General features: G+C 43.3%; 1 protein-coding gene across 1 annotated transcript in view; it reads left to right on the top strand.

Moving 5' to 3' along the window:
• LOC135219329 (DNA-directed RNA polymerases I, II, and III subunit RPABC2-like) overlaps nucleotides 1–26659 on the top strand; it is a 140719-nt gene that overhangs the window by 38367 nt on the left and 75693 nt on the right. The window contains exons 2-3 of the mRNA XM_064255996.1: nucleotides 5733–5796; nucleotides 16778–16866. Of these exons, the coding sequence (XP_064112066.1) occupies nucleotides 5733–5796; nucleotides 16778–16866 (153 nt within the window). The remainder of the gene's footprint in view (nucleotides 1–5732; nucleotides 5797–16777; nucleotides 16867–26659) is intronic.

The following is a 26659-nucleotide window of genomic DNA, read 5'->3' as shown; positions in this document are numbered from 1 at the left end:
CTTATTTTACGCAAACTTGACTAGCTTATTTTACTTTGTTTGGCAGTTTCATATGATCTCATTTTGTTGATGAAACTTCAATCTTGTGAGTGGTATACTTAAATATTTAATTGTATTGTTTCACCAGCTAAATATCAAGTGAAAAAATGGTCTTTCTTTGGATCAACGGTCACACAGCGGTATTTTACCCTATTTTATGAAGACGTCACATGCTTATTTTAGTTCATATGGTGTTTTCATAGGGTAAAACACCGCTGTGTGACCATTGATCAGAAAAAAGACCACTTTTTCACGGTCTGTTGGCAAGGCAGATTCAAGTTGGTGCTGTGCCAGAGCATTAAGCTATCAATGTGTTTGCCATGTCATTAAACAGAAAGATTCTAGATATCCTCTCCCCCTGGCTGCTTTGGGAGACACCTTCCTGCACCTATGGAACAATCTGGACATCTGTGTATTTTTGCCATTCAGCCTGATTCATCATAGTACATATTACCAATAGGTTTATAATCACCCTCTCTCTCAGGATGATTCTCATGGTTCCTTCTTGGCCACATGCCTGTGGTTCTCCAATCTCTTGACCTCCAGGTTAATGTGCAGATGCCCAGAGATTCCCCCTTGGTTCACTCTCATTTGTCATCCATACATTCAGAGGTACCATTACAATTATTAAATGATTCACTTGTTCAGCGCCTCAGCGGCGTGGTTGATATGGTGTTAGCGTTCCACCTCGGTCATCGCGGGTTCGATACTCGGCCATTCCATTGAGGAGTGAGAGATGTGTATTTCTGGTGATAGAAATTCACTCTCGATGTGGTTCGGAAGTCACGTAAAGCCGTTGGTCCCGTTGCTGAATAACCACTGGTTCCATGCAATGTAAAAGCACCATACAAACAAACAAACTTGCTTCAACTTCACAGGTGGGGGCTATCCAACATAACATAAGAGAGAAAGGCTTTCTCATGGGACTGCAGGAGAGATGTGCAGTTCTCTCAAGGTGGAGCTTCTGTGTACGTTTGCCAAGGCAGCTGTTCTCAGTATCTGTGGTGACAGACTATTGTTCTGTCATAGGCCAAGTCATCAAAATGAAGAGTATAGATCTCCTTCAATTGACTTGTCTGTGCTCATAAGGAGCTTTGAGCAGCTGTTTCTCCCCATAAGATTCATTCTACCAATTGGGATTTGACGAGCCTTGGGGAGCTTTGGGCAGAGATCTCATGCACTTAACCAGAAAGTTTTACAAAATTTAGGAGGTAATAAACAATAGGAGAGCTTCTCTCTCTCTCTCTCTCTCCAGGTACAGTAATGCCCCGAACTTATGCGATTTGATTTGCACGAATTCACAAAAGCGCAAAGTTTTTGTTGGAACCTAACTAATTATTGTATGCGAGCTCTTCACAATAGCACAAATATTTGCAAATCCTCCATAAACACTGCAAAACCCTGCAAAAGTGTTTATGTTTAATTTATTATGTAAATAATTAAGTTTTAGAGCTTTTCTGTGTAAAACCTTTATTGAAAATTTATTTTTATTTTTGTACATGCATAAATATGATACAAAGGTAATTATAGCACCTACCGGTTAGTGCATATACAGTAGTTTCCCCGAGATACGAAAGGCTCAACTTACGAAAAACTCGATATACGAAAGCCAATACGAAAAATTTAACGGCTCTACATACGAAAAGTTTTCAAGATACGAAAGGTTTCTGAAAAGTCCGAGATTCGCCCGGATAACAATTTTGAAAATCGCGCCGCCATCTTAGTATACTAGTAGACTCGCCACCATCCTCCTGCTCTCCCATTGGTTCCTGATGCTAGTCGCAGCCATGAAATCCTTCTCTCCTATTGGCCAGCGTCCCTCCCATCATGCATCTGCTATGTAAACGTGGTGGCGTGGCTCAACCACTCGGTACCAGCATTAGTACGCACCCGGTATTCGTTTTCGGGATCGTCAATGTGTGTAGTGTACGTATAATCAAGCCACTTCAGTTTATGTTGAAGGTCAGCAGCCGAACATTCAGTACCCAAATCAGTTGCAGAGAGAGCATTTGGTTGAACAGGGTTTTGATGGACACCAGGGCCAACAGAGTCATGAGGTGCAAAAAACCAAAGTTGAAATTCTGTATAAACTACGTAAAGTAAAAAAATAAAAAAAAAAGTAAAAAAAATAGTTAAAAATCAAAAAAAAGAAGAAAAAAATGGCGAGAAATTAAAGCAGCTTTTCATAAAGTGCAATCATTTGTAGAAGACACCCCCCCGCAAAGGCTCTCAGGAACATTGTGAAAAATAATTTTTAAAGTACGTACGTACGTACGTACATACCTACATACAAAAAAAAAAAAAAAAAAGGCAGAAATTAAAGCCAACTTTTCATAAAGTGCAATCATTTTGTAGAAGACCCCCCGAAAAGAAAGGCTCACACAGGAACATTGTGAAAAAAGTTACGTAGGCAGAAGCAATCTTCCTTGGATAGTTACGTATGTACGTAGCCTCACTCGAAAGGTAAGCTTCCACATTTTACGTTACAATAATAATATTTCTTGTACACTAATATACACTTTATTTACAGGTTTTGCATTTTTAGTCTTAATTTAGGTATTGAATGGTCCAAATTGTTGTAGTATTTCATTGTTTATAGGTCAATTTAGCTTTATTATGAAATTTAATCGGGTGTTTTTGGAGGGCTTGGAACGGATTAGCCATTTTACATGTAAAATGTTGTCCAAGATACGAAAACCTCATGATACGAAGGGCACCTCGGAACGGATTAATTTCGTATCTCAAGGTACTACTGTACGTACTTTTACAAGATGCGATACCCATTTACAAAGCAAAGTTATTGCACTTTTCAAAGATGACATTCCTTCTGGAACTTCATATGTACCATTATACTACAATTACAGGCAGTCCCCGGGTTACGACAGCTCCGGCTTACGACGTTCCGAGGTTACGACGCTTTTTCTTAAATATTCATTGAAAAATCCGCCCTGGGTTACGACGTTTGTTACGACGCCGACGCTTCCGATGCTCCGAGTTTAAGCGAAACGCTTTTAAAAAAAGCATACTATGATAAAAATCCTTTATAGTTTAGCACAGTATATTAATAAAAATAAGTTTCTGGTTAGAATACAACAAAAATTTTGAGGTTATGATGATTTTTGACACTTTTTATGTCGTATTTTTCTATGTTTTTTAGTGACGCCTCATATGCGGAACTAGTTTTTTTCCGAGCGAATGAATACTAGCTTGCGATGCGCAAAGTTTATAACAGTTCCAAAAGCGCAAATAATGGAAAAATCATTGCTTGTTTCCAGTAATCATAACAAAATTAAAGTTTCTGGTTAGATTTACAACGCAAATTCCAAGTATCTAAAGAGAGACATTATCCAGTAATTTGATCAGAGAGAGAGAGAGAGGCGTCTTCCGACGCTCCGAGGTAACGACGCTTTTAAAAAACGCATACTATGATAAAAAAATTTATAGTTTAGCACGTATATTAATAAAAAATAAGTTCTGGTTAGATTACAACAAAAAATTTTGAGGTTATGATGATTTTCGACACTTTTTTTTTTATGTCGTATTTTTCGAATTTTTTTAGTGACGCCCTCATATGCGGAACTAGTTTCCGAGCGAAAATGAATACTAGCTTGTGATGCGCAAAGTTTATAACAGTCCAAAAGCGCAAATAATGAAAAAATCATTGCTTGTTTCCAGTAATAATAACAAAATTAAGTTTCTGGTTAGATTACAACGCAAATTCCAAGTATCCAAAGAGAGACATTATCCAGTACATAATTTGATCAGAGAGAGAGAGGAGAGAGAGAGAGAGAGAGAGAGAGAGAGAGAGAGGCATCATGGCAAATGAGATCATTTGCCAATGGTCTTGGGGATTGACGTAACATTTATTTTCTGAACAGATCGGACAGAGAAGTGTTCGTTTCATTAAACGGCCCTGACTCTGACGCCAAGTAAATGTTTTGTTGATACTAATAATATAAGCCTATTTAAAGATACCTTTACTTAAATTAGTCTATATGATACGTAAATAGTAATCAACTGTTCTTGTAGCCCTCAAGATTTGGCAAAATCTCTCCAGGTTGTACATAAAACTTCAAGAATGTAGTGTCACCATAGGATTACAATAGTTTTTACATTCAAGAACCAGCATTTTTTAATGAAAATAACTCCAGGTTGTACATAAAACTACAGGAAACAACATGTAGTGTAACCAAAGGATTACAAGTAAGGTTTTTATAACTTTATTAGTTTAAGACATTTTTCCAAAGTCGTTCCGGCTTACGACGATTTTCGGGTTACGATGCGTCTTAAGAACCCCCGTCGTAACCCGGCGACTGCCTGTTGTATATAAGTTTCATGCTTTAAGTGCAAAATTGGTATGGAGATTTTATGTATGCTATTTATATTTTTGAAAATATATGCAAGGACAGTACGTAATTCACATTGTTGTCAATATATAAGACCTCCATGACCAACTAGTAAAACAACAGAGTTGTCACAGAGAAAATTACTGGTAAAATCTGTATGTACTACGATATGTAATTACAGCACATGCAGTTAATGTACTTTCAGAAGGTGTGATCCCATTTGCACTTTTTAAAGAAGATACCCCTCCAGAGGTTACCTCACATGACATACATATTTCTCTCTCTCTCTCTCTCTCTCTCTCTCTCTCTCTCTCTCTCTCTCTCTATCTCTCTCTTCTCTCTCTCGTCTCTCTCTCTCTCTCTCTCTCTCTCTCTCTCTCTCGTTCATAGTTAACCCTCACACTAGTACATGATTTTAAATTGATTGAATTTTACCTTCACCCTCTGCAAACATTATGTATGTACATACATGTTTTCTTTATTTTATTGAATTGTTAACCTTTGTTATGACTTGAGTTATGAAGTTTACCTAGTGACCCAAAGAAAACTTCTTTTATAAATGAAATTACTATAACTGTAATTATATTTGAAAGTTAGCTTGATATTTAGGGAGCATGATTATGGTCATATTTAGTATTCAAACTAGAAGCAAACATTTATTAGCCTTTTTAGAGACCGTGCTAACTTTCGCGAAACATCCCCTTGCGTGAGGGAGTCTGGAACCTAACCTCGCGTAAGTTGGGGGTATTACTGTATTTATTTTCATTATGTATCCTTAGAAATAATTTTATAATTAGGCTAGTCAAAGTAATAACACTTAAATGTCAAAAGAAGAAAGTACTAACAGTAGAGAGTCCAACCCAGAATCTTGACTAGCTGCCAGTTGTAGTTGGAAGTGTTTTTAGCTTAACTGCCCTCTCTGTCAGGTATCATAAAATTCCTCATACTAGCAAAAACTTCACTGAGTATTATTGAGCAACTGGACATAAAAAGTTGCCATAATAGGAAAAGGTAGATAAGGCAGCACTGGCTGAAAGATTAAAGAATCTGTTGTAATATAGTACTGGCAGTTTGCTGTGCATAGTACATTGCAGGTGGTACCCCTTAATGGGGTGTACTGTGTATTTAATTTTTATGGAAGAATGTTAAGTAAAGCTTGAAAGTTAGTAACTCAGTATATCACATCTTACAAGAGAAGTGTTCAGTGAGTGTTCATTCAGGAATTTGTCACTTCAAGTTATTATCTATGTACGTATATGCCAAGATTACATATTGTCTTGCCACCGAATTAGGTCTCATGCACGTATCTGTTGGAACATCATTGTATTTTACCTCTTTTTATTTCAGTGTTGGTGATGAATTTGAGGAAGTCGAAGAAGATGAGAACTTAGATGACCTTCAAGAAGGAGAGGTAATTATAACAGTTCTAATAGCAGTAGTATATGTATTTAATTGTACGTATTCTCAGAGTTTATAAATCTCTTCCAGACTGTCGGTCTTACATCCAGGTTAGTTCCTGGCCATCAGATGTAAGTTAAAATGAACATAATTGTGATGAAATTAGACAAATTTTTTATGTGGTTGGTTTATTAGTATATTTGTAATTTGGTCATTTTTATATAGTAGAGGCAGTCCTGGTTATCGGCAGGGCTTCTGTTCTCGGCTGGGTGTTTATAAGCGAAAACCGCCATTCACCAGTTAAGGGTGCCTCTGTTATGTATGTTATAGCACCATAACTCTATTATCGGCATCTTATGGCATTGATAACCAAAACTCAACCATTATGGCACCATAAATTGCTGATTTTATTGCAGTGTCTTACCGAACAATTATACAGCTGTAGGTTCCCTACGAATGGCAGACAATAGATTCAAAACTTCCGCGGTGGCGCCGCCAGCGCTGATGTAGGTCACATCATCTCCCTCCACTCGAGGGAGCTATAGATACAATTGCCCAGGTAACATCAATTCGTTCTCTGCCGGCTTCTGGTGAACATCGGTGGTCGGTGCAGACTTTTCTACATTTGTTGGGAAGTTTATCTCTCCAATATCGGTGAAGTATTCAACTTCGTATTTGTGGGATTGTAGCTTAATTTCTTTTCTGCAATTTTGTGGCTTTACTGTCATGTCGGACTCTAGTCCTTCAGTAGTTAGGTTTTGCGCCGGAGGGTGCTAAACTAGGCTAGTTCAATTAATTTATGATTCGCACACTAAGTGCATTTAGTGTAAGGGTTGTGAATGCTTGAGAGAATCAACTTGTGATGAATGCAAGGATTGGAGTGAACAACAGTGGAAAGTTTTTGTTTCTCACTCGGGGAAGGTAATTAAGGATAGGAAGAGGAAGGCGGCTTTCAGAGCTGAAAGTAAGACTAGTTTAGCGTCTTCTGCTTCTTCTATCGAAGCACCTGCTCCTATTCCTTCTCCTTCTCCTCATTATGTCTCTGATCTTGAGTCCTCCTACTCCTCTGTAACTCCCTTGCCAACTTCCCGTGGAGTCTCTCCTGTCACCATTGCTAGCCTTGAATCTAAATTTGAAAAGAAATTCGATGTAGTATTAGCGAATACTGTTATGCAGTTAGGGTTATCTGTAAAGTCTTTCATTGAAAAGACTTCTAGTGAAGTGAGAAGTGTCAGTGCAGTGCAACCTGAGGGGGTGGCTGTTTGTCCCGATAGGTCTCTTAGACGAAGGTCCCTGTCCCACTCCCCTGCCTCGGGGAGAAGACATACCGGAGGTCCAAGGGAGACTGTCGGGGTTTGCCCATAGACATTCGCATCCTCCGTCGATCTTGTGGTGCGACAGCAGGAGTCGACTAAGCACCATTGGAAAGGTGTGTCATTTAGTCATCAGTTATCAACAGAGTCGAGTGATTCGTCGCCGGTTAGACGTCATAAGTGGCGTGATTCTTCAGCCTCACGTCCGTTGAAAAGACGTTCGACTGAAGAAGTGTTCTCTCCGCCCCCTGTGAAGAGGAACAGAGAAATAGACAACCCTCGCCCGTCGTGTAGCGTAGCTACATGGACTTCGCCACGGACTCTCACAACAGCGACAGCCGCCTTTGACTCGATTGCACAACGAACTGCTCCGAGTCCGTCGAGATCTTCGACTCATCTAGCAGTCGAAAGTTTGCCTTCGACATCGCATACGACAGAGAATTCGACTGGCACGAGACCTCCGGTACCGATTGTGTCAAAGTCCACAACTCCAGTTGCTATGACTTCAGCTTAAGAAGATGAGAATTTAGTGGACTTAGAAGCGGACTCTATTCCTCTCTCGTCCTATTTGAAGCTGTTACGCTATCTTCTGGATATGTACCCAGATTACTTCGTAGCAGCCGCTCACAGGTCACCTGCTTCCATCTTCTTGATGAGAAGGAAGAATTTCGATCCTCTTCTCTCAAAGCTCGTACTGTCTAAGGCTGCTAAACAATCGCTTTGTGATATAGAAGACTGGTTGAAGTTAAAGAGAGAGCTCGGGAAAGCAACTTTTGCTTATCCTCCGTCGAAACTGGTAAAAAAGAGGTATAGGGTCTGTAACTGGAGAAACTCCCTCCATGGGAGTGTCTGCCTCCTCCCAGGGGGACTTCTCTGGCCTGGTAGATGCAAATAGGAGGTCCGCGTTTGCAGCAGCAAAAATATTCTTTACATCTCCCGAATTGGACCACTTGGTAAAGAATATCTTCAAGATTTTGGAGATTATGAGTTTCCTGGACTGGACGATCAGAGCCCTCGCTACGAAAATAGAAGACTGCCCTACTCTTCAGGAGGACCTGGCAGCGGACTGGCTTGGAGTTTTGTCATGCGCCGACAAGTCAGTTCGGGATGGTTGCGATGAGCTTGCATCCCTTTTCGGATTCAGGACCCTCAAGAAAAGGCAGCTCTGATGTTCTTTTGTTTCGAGAGGAGTCACTTCACCTCAGAAGTCCGCCCTTTTGTTTTCTCCTCTCGACAAGAATCGTCTGTTTCCCGAAGAAACAGAGGCCAAGACACTTTCCGCACTGGAAAAGAAGTCCACTAATGACTTACTTGCTCAGTCTTCTAAGCCAGTTAAACCCTCGACTGTGACGCCTACCACCTCGGAATCACCCTTGCAGAATAAACCCTTTCGAGGGGGCAAGTCTAGACCGTTCGTCAGGCCTTGATCGAATTTACGACTCCCGACCAAGGCCTCGACAAAATCCGACCCTTTGGGAGGAATGGAGTCACAGAGGGGCAGAACCCTGGGTAACCCAAGTTCTCTGGTTCAGTTACTCCATTCCTTTCAAAGACGCTCCCCCTCTATCCGTGCACGAATCCTGAAGGATTGCTTCTCGTCCTCCGAAGCGTCCTCCCCGCAAGGGGGTTGGAACTTTCGGAAGGACTCGCGCCCTCTAAAGAGAAGCTTTATAGAAGAGGACGCTTCACGTCCTCTCTCTCGTCATGCGTTGCAAACGTCGCCTGAACATTTTTACAACTTTCCACCGCAGAAGAGAAACAGGACGTCATCGGAGCAGGACGCTTTTGAGCGCCAGACGCCCTAACTTTGTTACTGTGAGAAGGAAGAAGGCGTCCCCTCACCCCTCGCTTCTCACAGGATCAGCAACAGTTAGCCTCGTTTTTCGCCAAGAGAGAGGCAGTACTGCGTCGCCGCAGGAAGGATTCGAGCTGTCTGTTAAGAGAATCAGGCAGTCTCCTTCTCTTGAAGGCAAGACGCTCGGCAATACCCTTGCGAGGACATCTTTCAGGACGCTCGGCGTTCTATGCATCAAAACGCTCGGCAAGCCCCTCGCTAGGACGCCTTTCGAGACGCTCGACGCTCTGTTGAGAGGAAGGAACGTCGTTACTCTCGTAGCAAGGATTGTTTTCCTGCTCCCCAAGACGCTCCCCCCTCCTCTCCTCGTGGCGCTCCGTATACGGTACGTGACGTTCGCTCTGCTGTGAAGCAGGATGTTGTTCAAGCTGCTAAGCTTGACGCCCGGCAAGCTGCTTTGCATAGTCAAGCAGCTCGCCAAGATGCCCCTCGCCCGTCCCTGAGGAACGCTCCGTTGGCTGCCAAGCATGACGCTAGTTCGGCAGCTAAGCTGGACTCTTCTCAAGCTGCTAAGCTGGACGCTTTGCATGTGGCTTCGTCACGAGCTGCTCGTCAGGACGCTCAGCATGACGCTTTTGTGGATGCTCGTCAGGACGCTGACATGGACGCTCTTCAGGACGCTCCTCAAGACGCTCCTTTATCGGACACTCTTCAGAACGCTCCGCAGGACGTTCCTTTACCGGAACTTCGCAAAGCTTCGGAATTTGCTATTAAGCATTCCCGACTTTCGTCTTGAACCCTACTTCAAGTAGGAGACCCCCTTTTACGAGAGGAGCCTCAGGGTTTGATTGCTTCGCGGTCTGTTAAGGACCCTTCTCCTGTTCCCGTAAAGGAGACGGTCCTCGAGTGACTCGCAACCTTCGAATGAAGAAGAGACTACTTCGTCATCATCTTCATCTATCAAGGTGTCGACCCGCCTTCTATAAGACTTGTTTGCTGACAAGTTTCGGCCCTCGGTCCCTTGCTCTCCTCTCTCGCTGTTGGAGTCGTCAAAGAAGAGGAAGGCGCCTGGTCTCGTCAAGATGTCCTCTTCGCTTTCTACGAAGGGATCGTTCAATAGAATCCATGTCTAGATGGACTCCAGGAAAGCGCAAGGCAAGACTTCCTTTGCCCTACTTCCAGCGAGGTTAAGCGTAAGAGCAGGCATTTGATATGAGACGGGAGAGGAAGCTAGTTGGACAGTTCCTTCCTCTTCCCAGGACGATTTTACCAGCCAGATAGACGTCCCGAGGAGTTCTCTCCCGTCCTCTGCTAAGGTTTCCTAAACACTTTCAGATCTGCATTGCCATCTGAAAGGGTTGTTCAGGACGATGGATATTTTTAACTCCTAGGTTGGTGTTTCGGAGCCCTGGACCTGCAGTCTTGGGGACCTGACTCTCTTTCTCTCGAATAACTATCCAACCTGCATGGATAAGGTAGTCAGGTTGGTTCTGATGATATGGCATCTAGAAGGAGACTAGTAAATTGAAGCAGATTTCGATGTCATTAAACGCCTCTTCTGCGTTCAGGAAGGCGCTGCCTAAGGGGAACCTTCGGGTCCTACCTGCCGTAAGCCCAGTCTCTGAGCAGGAATCCTGCCCCTTCCTCGATTTTTGCGGGAATCGGGAAGACTATATGCTCAAAATTCCTAGATTACCTTTTGTCATATCCGTGGGTTCCCCCCATTGATAAGATACTAAACGTTTTGTCAGGTAAGTGGGTAAGCCCCCATTGACAAAATATTAAACTCTTTGTCACGTAAATGGGTGAGCTCTCATTGACAAGATTCAGAAGAACTCTCATTCATTAGTTACTACCTTGCTGAGGCTCATCGGGGATAAAGACTAGTAGACTATGTCCATGAAGCCTTCTGTCCGATAACTTAAGAAGCTTGAGTTGTCCTCTTCGGTTTTCGGTTCTCAATTGAGACTCTCCTGTGGCTAATACTAATTCGTTCTCTTGGCTAAGAGGACAAAGACAGTTGATCTCCATTCCCTCTCCCTCGTCGAAGAAAGAATGTAGTAGGGAGATAGCTGTCCAAGTGGCCAAAATACTCTACATATTTTACATTCGCGTCATATTGCTATTAAGCAATTGTATGGTTCAAGTTATATACGCATACCGTAGTTACCCCTTCGGATGGCGACCGAGAGGACTTTTATTCTAATTACATTCAACCCTCCAGGAGTTTCCAGTTTCCCTTTTAGTTATTTTAGGTATTGTTACGACAACACCAGCTCAGCTTCTGTATTTAGCGAAATCTGTTTCGCCTAAATGTACCTGCTTGAGAGTTTCTTTCTGCTTGATGATGGTATCAAACATATCCCTTCGTAGAATGGAATAGCTGGCAACTCAGGCAGAATAGTGCGAGACGGCGAAAGTAGACTGCTGTCACTGTAGAGCCAGCTCAGTTCCAGCTGGTTGTCTGCCATGCGTGGTCGGTTACGTCTCTCTCTCCTGCGGGATTGACTGACTAACCGTATTTCTGCCCTACAGTCACAGACTTTAGCCTCGGGTTGAAGGGAATTCTCGCATGCATGAATGAACACCGCCTTCGCTTTGCGAAAATTTTTCAACAGAGATTTCTTAGACTTTTCGGTTCTGTTTACCGCACTGTAACAGAATGCTGTACGAGTCTACCGCGGCATAGCACTATGATAATAATGCCCACCTGCTTAGGCAAAGCGCAGCCTTATTGGGGAAGGAAACATGCTCGGTGAGGGAATGGATGAGTCTGCTGGGGACCATTTCCTCGCTGGAGAAGTTTGTTTCCCTGAAGAGACTGTAATTCAGACCTCTCCAGTTTTTCCTACCGGAAAACTGAAATAACATCGAAGATATGGAAGTGATTCTGAACATTTCTCAGTTTGTCGACGATCACCTAAGGTGATAGCGAGAAGGTGCCAGGCATCTGGAGAGGGAAACAGATGTCCTGGCACATAATCTCAAAGAATTGGAAGCAATGAGGTTGGCTCTCCAGTTCTTCTAAGAACGAGTTGTTGACCGAGTGGTCCAGATCAACTCTGACAATTCCACAGCTTTCGCATATCGCAAGAAGTATCGAGAAACACTCTCTCGGTCCCTGTTCGAGTTAACGAGAGAGAGCCTGTGGTGAGAACAGGCACGGAATGTAACGATCCTCAAGAGGTTTGTTACAGGATTGCAGAACGTCCGTGCGGATCTTCTCGATCGACGGTAGCAACTATTGACGTCCGAGTGGACTCTTCACTTAGAAGTATGTCGAGAGTTGTGGAGACTTTAGGGGCATCCTTTGATAGATCTCTTCGCAATGTTGAAGACGAAGAGGCTTCCTCTAGACTGCTCCCCTTTTTTCTCGATCCAGGAGCGGTAACAATAGATGCCATCCTATGGGTTTGGACGGGGATGGATGTTTAGTTTCTTTTCCCCTATTCAAACTCTTAGGAGTAAGTAATAAGATAATTTGCGGCGTCAGAGGGAGCGAGGATGGCGCTGATCGCCCCATGTTGGCCGTCGAGCGACTGGTTCACAGAGGTCATGTCCTTCCTAGCGAACTTTCCAAGGACCCTTCCCGAGAGAGTCGATCTACTCTTACAGCCCCACTTCGAGAGGTACTACAAAACCTCTCCGCTCTGAGTCTGACTGCGTTCAGACTATCAAGAAGATGACCAGAGCGGGAGGCTTTTCAAATCAGTGGCAAGTACAATTGCCAAGGCTAGAAGATCTTCCTTTCTTGTAGTGTACCAATCGGAGTGGGCCATTTTCTGGAGATGGTGCAGGAAGAATGGCTGTTCCTTCACCTCGATCTCTGTGAATTAGATTGCCGTCTTCCCTTTCTGTCTGAGGAATGTGGATAAGCTGGCAGTCTCGACTATTAGAGGATACAGAAGTATGTTGTCGACGGTCTTTGGACTCAGAGGTTTGGATCTGTCGAACAAAGCCCTTCACGATCTTTGAGGTCTTTTGAAATCTCGAAACTGTCTAAATCGAAGCTTCCGACATGGAACTTAGACTTAGTCTGGAAGTTCCTGATGTCGAAGCCTCTCAAACCTCTCCTTTCTGCAAACTTGAAGCACGTGCTCAGAAAGGCTAATCTTTCTAACCGCTCTAGCTACGGCAAAGAGGGTTAGTGAGGTTTAAGCCATCAGCAGACATATTGGCTTTAGAGACATAATGCGGTGTGTTCTCTAAGCCCTTCGTTCTTGGCTAAGAATGAAAACCCGTCTAACCCTTGGCCCAGAAACTTGAATATCAAGGGGATGGCACAAATTATTGGGCAAGAGCCAGTGAGAGTCCTGTGCCCTGTCAGGGCTCTCAAGTTTTTATCTAGATAAAACTAAAGGAAGTCGAGGTCCTTCGGACAGTGTTCCGTTAAAAGACCAGACTTGCCCATGTCAAAGAACACCCTGGCGTTCTTTTTAAAGAGCTCTTACAAAGAGGCTCATTCGTCATGTTTGGACAAGGATTTGAAATCTTTTAAACTGAATGCTCACGAGGTGAGGGCGCGGCCTCGGAGGCATTTCAATAGAGCATGGCACTCAGTAACATCCTGAGTGCTGCGTTTTAGCGAAGCAACTCTGTGTTCGCTTCACACGACCTGCGAGATGTGAAGACGACATATGAGATCTGCTGCTCGCTAGGGCCATACGTGTCCGCTGACACAATCTTGGGGGCAAGAAGTACCACTCATCCTATCCTGTAGAAAATGATTAGGAAGAGCTGTTAACCCTCTTACGCCGACTGGACGTATTTTACGTCGACTTACAAAAGTTTTTTTAAAAATTCGCGGAAAAATACTTATAGGCCTACCAGCCTAAAACTTTTGAATCACGCGCCTTGGGAGATGCTGGGAGTTTATGGATCAAGATGTTGTTTTGTTTACAATCGTTACGCAGGCGCGCAAGCGCGAATTTCTTTCTTGCCGCACTAAAAAGTATCTGTGACACATCTCTGAAATTATTTTGTCACTTTGACATAATTTTTGTACCATTGTAAATTAGCCATTACATGAAGTATTATATATGAAAATGTGTGCATTTTTGTGTAGAATACAATAATAAAATACTCATGATTGTAGCTTTTATCAGTTTTGAGATATTTTCATATAAATAACGAAAATTGCCAAAATTTCAACCTTCGGTCAACTTTGACTCTACCGAAATGGTCGAAAAACGCAATTGTAAGCTAAAACGCTTATATTCTAGTAATATTCAATCATTTACCTTAATTTTGCAACTAATTGGAAGTCTCTAGCACAATATTTCGATTTATTTTGAATTTATGAAAAAACTTTTTCCTTACATCCGCGCGGTAACTCTTCCGAAAAAAATCATACATGCGATTGTGGTAATGTTTGCACCATTTTAAAATTAGCCTTTATATAAAGTTTTATATATGGAAATGTGTGCAATTTCATGCACAATACAACTAAAAACAACCCATGGTTGTAGCTTTTATCAGTTTTGAGATATTTCATATAAATAACGATAATTGCCAAAATTTCAACCTTCAGTCAACTTTGACTATCTACCGAATGGTCGAAAAACGCAATTGTAAGCTAAAACGTTTATATTCTAGTAATATTCAAGCATTTACCTTCATTTTGCAACAAATTGGAAGTCTCTAGCACAATATTTCGATTTATGGTGAATTTATGAAAAAAATAACATTTTCTTTACGTCCGCGCGGTAACTCTTCCGAAAAAATCATATGTGCGATTGTGGTGATGTTTGCACCATTTTAAATTAGCCGATACCTAAAGTTTTATATATGAAAATGTGCGCAATTTTATGAAGAATACAACAAAAATAATTGAAGGTTGTAGCTTTTCTCATTTTTGAAATTTTTGCATATAAATCACGATAAATAGAAAAAAAAACCACGTTCGGTCAAATTTGACTTTACCGAAATGGTCGAAAAACGCAATTGTAAGCAAAAACTCTTACAGTCTTGTAATATTCAGTCATTTATCTTCATCTTGAAACAAATTCGAAGTCTCTAGCAAAATATTTAGATTTATGGTGAATTTAAATAAAAATCTTTCCTTCCCTCCGCGCGCGGATTCTCCGCCACAAATCTCCGAAATACGTACGTCCCATTCTCGGAATATTTGCTCCATTTCATATTAGGCATTTCATAGAGTTTTATATATGAAAATGTGCGCAATTTTATGTAGAATAAAACAAAAATTATTTGAATCGTTGTAGCTTTTCTTATTTCCGAAATAATTGCATATAAAAAATATATATATAAAAAAATTCGACATTCGGTCAACTTTAACTCGTCAGATATGGTCAAAAACTGCAATTGTAAGCTAATACTCTTTTAGTATAGTAATATTCAATCATTTTGTCTTCATTTTGAAAGAAATTGGAAGTCTCTAGGACAATATTTAGATTATGGTGAATTTTTGAAAAAATATTTGTTTACGTCCGCGCGTTACGAATTCATGCATTATTTTGTGATAATATTTTCTCTGTTGTTGCTTTTATCGTTTACAATGTGTTATATTCCAAAATGATCGCAATGAGTGTGCATTACAACGAAAAAAAAAGTAACTTGTTACCTTTAACCGTTTTGCGCACAGCGCGATTTGAATACAATTATATATGAAATTTTGTTTTGCACTATCATATATCGCATTATTTATATATGATAATGATAATTTTTTTCATTTCTGATGGTTGCATACTAAACTTCAGGCAATGACAAAAAAAGGAGCCAAAAATGAACTCTTAATCTTGAAAACTAAGCGCGCTGTGATTTTTTGAAAAAAATATTTTTTCCGCTTCCGCGCTCACTCTGAAACCCCTCCGGCACCCGGGAGACAATTTTTTATTTACCGCTCCGGCGTAAGAAGGTTAATTATAGTTGTTGGGTCGGCCGCCAGTGGTGGACTTCTCAATTCTTAGCTTTAGTTAAACATCCTTAACTTTGGCTAGGTTGGTCAGGTGGTGATATATATATTACTTCTTAGCCCTCATAGTATGGTCAATATGGTCTAGTCACATTGTGGTCACGCTCCCGTTGACAGATCATCTAGAACTCACCAGCTATACAGGTCACTACCTTGCTGGAGACTAGTAAAGCAAAAGCCGACTTGGGTGACAGTAATCACGAAGTCAGCTATGCTAACAGGTATGGAACCAACATGTCAATCATCTGCTTGTATATGTTTCCTAAAATCCTATTTTGTCTCTCCCTACCTCCAAAGGTGGGATTCAGCTATATATATATATCTGACAGGTAAGCTTCATGAACAAAATGATATTGTTATGATACAATAAAGTTTGTTCATACTTACCTGGCAGATATTATAATAATCAAAGTGCCCACCCACCTCCCTCAGGAGACAGTGGTAATAGAAAATCTGAATAGAAAATGGGAATGGTTCCTGATACCCGCCTCCCAGCGGCGGAAATGGGTACTAACCACCTGGCCGACCACTGTGTGTGTCATAAGTTTTGAAATTCTGTCGGACTTCGGAGAATACAGCTATATATATACAGTGTATCTGCCAGGTAAGTATGAACAAACTTTATTGTATCATAACAATATCATATTTATAGAACTACCATGCAAACCATTGTAAATGATTAGGCAAATTAAATTTCATGTTTTTATTAAAGTTATTACATATCAGGGCAAAATATCTGGCCGTGACACTGTCTAAGGCATAGTCAACATGTCTAGGGCATCATAAGGGGGATTGTGACGCCTGTAGACTTTTGAATTTCGGTTAGAGGCGAATTTTGCTTTGCGTCGGGCCCCCAGGAATGGAACCCCTGCCATTAACTGGAGGCTGCCTGTATCAAGTAGGACAATAATTAATAGACATTTTAGGATAATGAATTGTACTTGATTTCCAGGATGAGGAAAATCAAATGGAAATAGTGCCTGCTGGTGAAGGTCATCAAATTCCTCAAACAAAACGGATAACAACACCATACATGACCAAGTAAGTATTGGGTGAATGAGTGGTTTTATGATTGTTACTATAAGTATTCCATTCAACTATGGTATTGTTCTTAACTTCTATGGAAAATCTTATTCTTTACCTGCATAAATAACATTAATAATCATGTTTTGAGAGTAGGCTTTTTAATTCAATATGAATAGAATGTGTAATGAAGTCTATGGTAATACATATATGCCTTCTAAATCTGCAATAACCAGATTTTTTTAAAAGCCTATCATTGAGAGTAGTATCCAACATTCCATTAGGTGCTCCTCATTCTAATGCAGATCATGTTTATTAGAAATATTAATTGTTGATCTGGGCAGTTAATAGAGGCTCAGCATCAAATTCTTCATATCTAGGACTTTAGCATTTACTGACATTGAAATGACAATCAACTGTTAATCTATGAAGTCAGTATAGGTTTTATTTTGTTTAAGTAACTTACCAAATAATTACATAGCTAAGTATTTCTTAAGTACAGGTTGCTAAAATTTGAAAAAAGGAAGCTCAATTTTATTCCTACCGGCTTCTGATGAAGGTTGTGAGCTGTAGCTTTCTTTGAGTTTGGATTTTGTCGTTCACCGAGTTTCCAAGACCTTCGGTGAAGTACTCTGATTCTTTTGGCATTTCCATTTGATGTTTATGAACTATTCAGGCGTAATTAACAGTACTTTGACCAGTTTAGAGCTTTTAGTCTGTTATTTTGAGATTTTCTCTAGTCTGTTATTTTGAGATTTTCTCTAGCGATGTCTGACCTTAGTAAGTCGAGTGTCCATTTTTGCAGCAAAGGCTGCAATACACAGTCAACTTCAGCAAAGTTTGCACTATTGATTTAACTTGTAATGAGTGTAAAAGCTGGGATGAAAAACATTGGAGGGTTCTATCTTCTTACCGTTCAAAGTTAGAAAAAGATAGGAAGTGTAAGGCTACTGCTAGGTACAAAAGGTCTTTAGCTAGCCTGAAATCTTCCTCTGAAGTGCCTGTGATTTCTGTTTTGTCCCCCAAACCCAGTCTTTAATCTTCTCCACCTAATCCTGCTTCCAACTCCTATGCTTCCGATCCCAGTGCCATTGCCAGTCTTGACACAAAGTTTTAACGTAAGTTTGAGCCATTAGCTAACGCTATGGCCAGCTAGGTGAGTAAAGTGTTAGTGGAGGAGCTGGCTGTCCATCCTGCCAATTCTCCTAGGTAAAGATCCCTGACATACTCCCCTGCACCTGGGAGAAGTCATACTGGAGGCCCAAGGGAGATTGATGGGGTCTTCCCATAGGCATTCGGCCCCTCAGTCACACCTGTAAATGTTTCCCAGGTAGCGAAAGATAGCCATTGGAAAGGCATCTTAGAGAGTGGTCATCATATTTCTTCAAGATCGGATTATTCAATTACGGAGAAACAGCGCCAATGGCTCAATGGGGACTTTTCCAGACCATTGAAAAGGTCTGCAGTGAACTCTAATTGTACCCATCAGGTACTGCTTAAGAAGGTAAAGGAGGTTAAACCTTCTTGATGTTTCTGAGATAGCCCAGAGACTTTTTCTTTGGATAATTCCGATAAACTTCTGGAAGGAGACTTTTCCCGACCTGTAGAGCATTTTGAGATCAGTGCTAGCTTCGGCGCCAGTGTCGCCTTTGGCCCTTCAAGCTGTACCAGTTACAGTTCACGAACAGCCTAAGACACCATGGCACAAATTGTCCCCTACTGTGGCTCCCATCTGTGCTGTTCCTATTAGCCATGTCTCTGTTTCCGAGGTATTTCGACTCCAAATCTCTTGCTGATGCAGGAACGCCCATCAGCCCCTGACACTTCGATGCATGAGCGTCCATTGGCACCTGAGACTTCGATGCATGGACTCTCAGGGATGCAGGAGCACCCACTAGTGCCAGAGCTCCCTTTTCCACTTGAACCAGAGTCATTGGTGGCAACGATTCTGCCTGCGGCTCCTCGTATTTTGTCTTCTCCTTCGTTCGGGGCAGCCGACCCCCATTTGTCTAATGTATCTTCTGCGGAAGAGGAAGAGATTGCTACAGAAGATTCTAAACCACCATCAGCTTATGGAGCTCTTTTTGTAAGTTTTCTTGAAAAGTTATCCCAACTTTTTCAAGCCAGCTACTCCTGCCCCTCCAGCTACAACCTTCAGATGAGTAAAGTTTCTTCAGTCTCGTGATGTCCCTCAGTTAGTGCTTTCTATTTCAACCAAGAAAGCTATTGGTGAGGTCGAAAGTTGGCTAGCAGAAAAGAGAACACAAGGGAAAGCAATTTTCTCTTTCCCCTTCTTGCTTGAATAAGAGAAGATATTCATATTATTTCACTTGGGAGTGTCCCTCTTTGGGTGTTTCTGCCTCTGCTTAAGGGGACTTCTCAGGACTTTTTGAGTCGTCTTGGAGATCGGCTTTCACAGCGGCAAAAATCAGGTTTTTTTTTTGGCTTAGGTCAACCACCTCCTTCTAAATCTTTTTAAGATTTTAGAAGTTATTAGTTTTATGGACTGGATTATTGGCTCCCATGGTAAGAAAATTCAGGGCACTTCTTCAGTAATTTCTCCATTGGTTTCTTCTGACCTCTCAGGAGTTCTCTCATGTTTAGACAAATGCATTAGCGATGCTTTCAGCCAAATCGCTTCTACCTTCGTGATGTGCTTTCTTAAGAAGCGTGAGTTATGGTACTCCTTCACGGGCAAAGGAGTTACTTCAGTCCAGAAATTGGCTCTTCTGTTCTCACTGCTGGTTCACGAATTCCTGTTTCCTCAGGATGTCGTTAGTGGGATCACTTCTTACTTGCAGAAAAAGTCAACCGAGCATTTGCTCTCCGAATCCTCCAAGCATTGGGTGCAAACAGACAGCGATCCAAGTCAAGAGGAAATGTCTGCTTTGCATTCAAAATAATTAAGAAGTCTTCCTCCAAGCCCACCCTTAAGCAATGAGAACAGTTTCTCATGCAGCAGTAAGGGCCAGACTCCATCATTTCTGGCAAGAATGGAACAGAAAAGGAGCAGAACAAGGGATGGCAGAGGTCCTAAGAGTGGGATACTCTACTTTGTTCAACTATCCACCCTTAGTCAAGCAACCCATTATGGTGACAGCATACTCTCTCAACTCAATGAAGTATTCCGCTCTGGCCAACGAGGTGTCTGCTCTTCTAAAAGAAGCAATCGAGAAAGTGGAGGACCCACAGACCGAGGGCTTTTACAACTGACTTTTTGCGGTCCAGAAATCTTCAGGCGGCTGGAGGCCAGTCCTGGATGTGAGTGCGCTGAATGTCTTTGTCTTGAAGACAAAGTTCAAAATGGAGATAAATCGCTCGATTCTTGCCTCCATCCACTGAGGGAACTGGATGGTCTCCATAGACATGCAAGACGCGTACTGCCATATTCCCGTTCATCCGGACTCGAGGAAGTACCTGAGATTTGTCTTCAAGGATCAAATCTTTCAGTTTGTTCATGAATCTTACCTGCTAGATATATATATAGCTGTATTCTCCGAAGTCCGACAGAATTTCAAAACTCCCGGCGCACGCAGTGGTCGGCCAGGTGGTAGTACCCATTCCCGCCGCTGGGAGGCGGGCGTCAGGAACCATTCCCATTTTCTGTCAGATTTTTTCTGTCACCGGTGCAGCCAACACATGTTTTCTGCACCTCCGTCATTGGATTTTGGAACTCTTTTGGTCACTTGAGTATCCCGATTGGTTTTTGGTTATTTGATTTGGATCGGGGGTTAGGCATACACTAATTGTGGATTGGTTTTGAATTTGGCTTGATTTTTCCTTAAAGTTAAGATGTCTGGATCTAGTTCGACTAGCGCCAGAGTATGTTGTGTGGAAGAATGCAAGGTGAGGCTACCGAAAACTTCGGTAGACCCTCATACAGTGTGCGCGAATTGTCGGAAACATGTTTGTATGTTTGATGATCGCTGCAATGACTGTGAGAGTATGTCTGATTTTGCGTGGAAGGCGTATGAATCATATGTGTGTAAAATAGAAAGAGATAGGGTAAGGAGGAGTGTAACGCCAGTTACACATCCAGTGGAATTTATCCCTCCTAAACCTGTGATGCCTTCGGGCCCTACATTAGCGTCTGTGGAGGGTAATACCCTATCGATGATTCTTGAATCTTTGCGTAGCCTGGAATCAAAAGTGCAAGCATTAGAAGGTGTTAATAGTGCAGTGGTGTGTAGTGATAATGCTCCGAGTGTTGCGGAAGGGGGGTCGGACAACCGATCTGATGTCCCTTCGGCAAGACCTGGGGGCGCTTCCCAGGCTTCCAAAGTTCGTAAACGGATCTTGAAAGAGTGTTTTTCGTCATCAGAAACGTCCTCCCCGCCCGCAACGGTTGGAGCTTTTGGAAGTGATCGCGCCCCTTTGAAGAGAACAAAGACGCTATATGTCGCACAGGCGGCCGTCGTCTTTGATTCCTCAGAGGAGGACGCTGCACATCCGTTAGCCCCTTCTGTTTTGCGGTCGTCTCCAGAACAATTTGAAGACTCTCCGCCGCAAAAGAGAGCAAAGGTGCAAGATGTCGCACAGGCGGCCGTTACCTTTGGTCTTAGGGAGAAGGACGCTTCACGTCCTTTCTCTTCTACTGTGTTGCGATCGTCGCCGGAGAGGATGTCTTTTGTCGATAATGCTTTTGAGCGCCCTGGTTGCGCTAAGGATATACCTGTGGCAGTCCATGTGAGAAGGAGGAGGGCTTCCCCTCGCCCCTCGTCTTCTCACAGGATCAGCCCTAAATCGAAGAAGATTTGAGGATTTGCAACCACAAATTGCCTTATTGGTTGCAGAGAAAGAGGAAAAGTCACGTCACAGGAGGAAGGATGATAAGCTGCCAGTCAGGATATCCAGGCAGTCTCCTTCTCCTTCTCCTCGCCTCGCTCTTTCTCCTGTTACCTCGCCTTCGAGATTTCGTGTACGAAGGTCTGCAGAGCACGACGTTAAGGCGGCAGCGAGACTTGACGCCAGGCCTGACGCTCGGCTGGGCGCTCGGCTCGGCACTCGGCTCGACGCTCAGCTTGACGCCAGGCATGACGCGCAGCTGGACGCACGACGTAATGTTTCTTCAGACATTCGCCGAGATTCGGAGGATAGTAAGGAATCTCAGGAAGCAGTATCTTCAGATTACCAGGTTTTGGTTCAGTTGCTTCGAACCTCCTTTGAAGAGAAGTTTAAACCTGAGGCCCCGTCGCCTCCTTCACAATTGTTATCGTCGAAGGCTATCAAGACTCCAGGATTGTTGAAGATGGCTACTTCATTATCAACAAAAAGGGCTTTTAAGAAAATGCAGAATTGGATGGAGTCAAGAAAAGCCCGAAACAAGAACGCTTTCGCCCTACCCCCTTCAAGACTGACAGGCAAGGCAGGTCTTTGTTATGAGACAGGGGAGGAGATAGGTTTTAGAGACCCCTCTTCGTCCCAAGGTGACTTCGCTACCTTGGTAGATGCACCAAAGAGATCCCTTTTGTCGACGGCAAAAGTGCCCACTGGACCTTTCCTTTTGAAATGGACCCATCATCTGAAGGGACTTCTTCCGTACGATAGAAGTTTTCAACTTTTTGGATTGGTGTTTAGGGGTCTTGGATAACGTCGCGTAGTCCTGATTCGCTTAGCCTGGAGGAGCTGTCCAGCGTGCTTGCATGCATGGACAAGGCTGTCAGGGATGGTTCGGAGGAGTTGGCCTCGCACTTCTGCACTTCGATTTTGAAGAAGAGAGCGGCCTATTGTGGTTTTACTGCAAAGGCGGTCTCTATCTCTCAAAAGGCAGAATTGTTATATGCGCCTCTTTCGAGCCATCTCTTTCCCCAGGCTATGGTCAAAGATCTGGCTGTCAGTCTACAAGAGAAGGCTACCCAAGACCTCCTAGCTCAGTCGGCAAAACGTACGGTTGTTTCTTCGACGTCTGCACGGACGCAACCTTTCAAGAAGCAGAAGCCCTTTCAAGGTGGAGTTTCCTCGAGAACATCTTCTCGAGGAAGTACACGTTCCAGAGGCAGAGTCTCGGCTAATATCAGAGGTAAGAATGAACCAGAGATCCTTCAGCCACCAGTAGGAGCCAGGCTTCGACTATTCTCCAAAGCTTGGATAGAGAGGAATGCTGACATCTGGTTGCTCAACGTCATCAAGCGGGGGTACAAGATTCCTTTCTTGAAACCTCCCCCACTGTGCACGACACCCAAGGATTTATCCCCTATTTACCATCAGGAGAAGCAACAAATCCTTTTCGATCTGCTCGAGCAGATGCTAGATAAGAGAGCGGTGGAACTGGTCGTAGACCTGGAATCCCCAGGCTTCTACAACAGGATATTCCTGGTGCCGAAACAGTCGGGAGGTTGGCGACCAGTCTTAGATGTGAGCAGTCTGAATCGGTTCATACAGAAGCAGAAATTCAAGATGGAGACACCTCAGTCAGTTCTTGGGACCTTAAGACCAAACGATTGGATGGTTTCATTAGACCTTCAAGACGCGTATTTCCACGTCCCCATCCATCCACAGTCGATGAAGTATCTTCAGTTTGTCCCAAAAGGGACAGTTTATCAATTCAGGGCACTTTGCTTCAGATTGAGCACGGCCCCTATGGTCTTCATGACTTTAATGAAGAATGTGGCGAGGTGGCTTCATCTTGCAAATATTAGAGTCTCTATGTACCTGGACGACTGGCTCATTCGTGCCTCCACTCAAACGCGGTGTCTGAAGGATCTTCAAAGAACTTTATCGTTGATGAAGTCCCTGGGACTACTGGTGAATTTTGAAAAGTCACATCTGATTCCAACCCAATCCATCCTGTATCTGGGGATTCAGAAGGATTCAGTGGCTTTTCGAGCTTTTCCATCCCAGGGACGTCAGCAGCAATGCTTAGACAAAGTGTCAGCCTTCCTAAAGAAAGATTCGTGCTCGGTGAGGAAATGGATGAGCCTGCTGGGGACCATTTCCTCGCTGGAGAAGTTTGTTTCCTTGGGGAGACTGCACCTCAGACCGCTACAATTTTTTCTCAAGGACAATTGGAAAGAAGACAAGAATCTGGATATGATCTTGGAAATTTCAGGAGAGGTAAAACATCACTTAAAATGGTGGCTAGATCCAGTGAAGTTGTCGGAGGGCGTGTCTCTCAAGCTTCAGAGCCCCGACCTAGTGTTGTTCTCCGACGCGTCCACCACGGGGTGGGGAGCAACATTAGGGGGGGGAAGAAGTGTCAGGCACCTGGAGAGGGGAACAGGTGTCCTGGCACATAAACCTAAAGGAGATGGCAGCCATCTTTTTAGCTCTCCAGTTTTTCCAAGAAAAAGTCTCTCATCAAATAGTCCAAGTCAACTCAGACAACACCACAGCTCTGGCGTACTTGAAGAAGCAGGGAGGAACACAGTCTCGGTCCCTTTTTGCTCTGGCAAAGGAGATCTTGCTGTGGGCAAGGGCACTGGACGTCACGATCCTTACGAGGTTCGTAGCAGGAGTAGAGAACGTCCGGGCAGATCTCCTCAGCAGACGAGGTCAACTTCTGCCAACCGAGTGGACTCTGCATCAGGAGGTATGCCAAGAGCTGTGGGGGTTATGGGGACGTCCGCTCGTGGACATCTTTGCGACGTCCAGAACGAAGAGGCTTCCACTGTACTGCTCCCCGGTACTCGACCCAGCAGCAGTGGCGATAGACGCATTTCTCTGGAACTGGACGGGGATGGACCTGTACGCCTTTCCCCCGTTCAAGATCTTAGGGGAAGTCATGAGAAAGTTTGCGGCGTCGGAAAGGATGAGAATGAACTTTTGAATTGCCCCGTCTGGCCTGTAAGAGACTGGTTCACAGAGGTCATGGCCTTCGTAGTAGACTTCCCGAGGACACTTCCAGTAAGGACAGATCTACTCAGACAGCCCCACTTCGAGAGGTACCACAGAAACCTCTCCGCTCTGAGTCTGACTGCATTCAGACTATCCAAAAGTTGGCCAGAGCAAGAGGCTTTTCTAGGTCAGTGGCGAAAGCTATCGCCAGTGCAAGAAGAGCTTCATCCAACGCAGTGTACCAATCGAAGTAGGCAGTCTTCAGGAGTTGGTGCAAGAAGAACGGCATTTCCTCCACCACGACCTCTGTGAGCCAGATTGCTGACTTTCTTTTATATCTGAGAAGGGATCTAAAACTTGCAGTCTCTACAATCAAGGGATATAGGAGTGTGCTTTCAGTTATCTTTAGGCACATAAGCCTGGACTTGGCAGACAACAGAGACCTTCAAGATCTCTTGAGATCTTTCGAAACAACGAAGGTTCAACAACCCAAGTTGCCGTCTTGGAACTTGGATGTAGTTCTGAAGTTCCTCATGTCCAGTCCATTCAAACCTATGCATACGGCTTCCCTGAAGGATGTTACTAGAAAAGCTATCTTCCTGATTGCTCTGGCAACGGCGAAGAGAGTCAGCGAGGTGCAAGCGATTAGCAAGTACGTGGGATTTAAAGGTTATAACGCGGTCTGTTCCTTGAGCCCAACGTTCCTGGCCAAAAATGAAAATCCGTCCAACCCTTGGCCTAGGACCTTTGACATTAAAGGGATGGCCGAAATCAGGGCTCTCAAATTCTACCTAAAGAAGACGAAGGATTGTAGAGGTCTTTCTGATAACTTGTGGTGTTCGGTAAGGAAGCCAAATTTACCAATGTCAAAGAATGCTTTGGCTTCTTTCTTGAGGGACACCATCAAGGAAGCACATTCATCCTGTCAAGACAGTGATATGAAAGTGTTGAAGGTGAATGCGCATTAAGTGAGGGCTATTTCTACGTCGGTAGCCTTCCAAAAGAACATGGCACTCAATGACATCTTGAATGCCACATTTTGGCGTAGTAATTCAGTGTTTGCCTCTCACTACCTTCGGGAGGTGAGGACTACATACGAGAACTGTTACTTTTTGGGCCCATATGTCGCAGTAGACACTATATTGGGGGCAGAGAGTAGCACTCTTCCTATCATTTAGGAAATAATATGTTAGTTTGGACTTTTTAATTTTTATTTCTTTTTATTTTTTATTTTTATTATGTTTATATAGGTGTTTAGTTTGTTGTGGTCTTGGGTCGGCCGCCTTAGGCGGACTTCCCTCCATTAGCCTTGGTTATACGAAGTTTAACCAGATAGGCTAGGTCAGGTGGTAATGTTTTTGTTTCGCCCTCATAGTAGGGTAAAATGTTTTGTCACATTGTGGTCACGTCCCCATTGACAAATCATCTGGAGCGCACCAGCTACATAGGTCACGTCCTTGCTGGCACCTCCAGTGAAGCATTAACAGCATTCGGTGTCTAAACAACACCTATATGATCTGTCACATTGTGGTCATGCTCCCCGTGACAGTTCATTAGAGCGCACCAGCTACACAGGTCACGTCCTTGCTGGCACCTCTAGGAATGCATTACCCAAAATTGGAGGTCTATAATGTAGGATCTAGTTGCATTGTGGTCACGCCCCTGTTGACAGATCCTCTAGAACTCAACAGCGTCGCAGGTCACTACCTTGCTGGAGTCTCTAGTAAAGCAGAAGCAGACTTGGGTGACGGTACTCACGAAGTCAGCTATGCTAACAGGTAAGGAACCAAGATATCAATCATATAAATGATATTGTTTCCCAAATCCGAGTCTGTCTCCCCCTTCCTCCAAAGGTGGGATTCAGCTATATATATATCTGGCAGGTAAGATTCATGAACAAAATGATATTGTTATGATACAATAAAGTTTGTTCATACTTACCTGGCAGATATATATAATCAAAGTGCCCACCCACCTCCCCTCAGGAGACAGTGGCACTAGAAAATCTGACAGAAAATGGGAATGGTTCCTGACGCCC

Source organism: Macrobrachium nipponense, chromosome 1, assembly GCF_015104395.2.
Source record: "Macrobrachium nipponense isolate FS-2020 chromosome 1, ASM1510439v2, whole genome shotgun sequence".
NCBI lineage: Eukaryota > Metazoa > Arthropoda > Malacostraca > Decapoda > Palaemonidae > Macrobrachium > Macrobrachium nipponense.
This window is presented reverse-complemented; position numbering and strand designations above follow the sequence as displayed.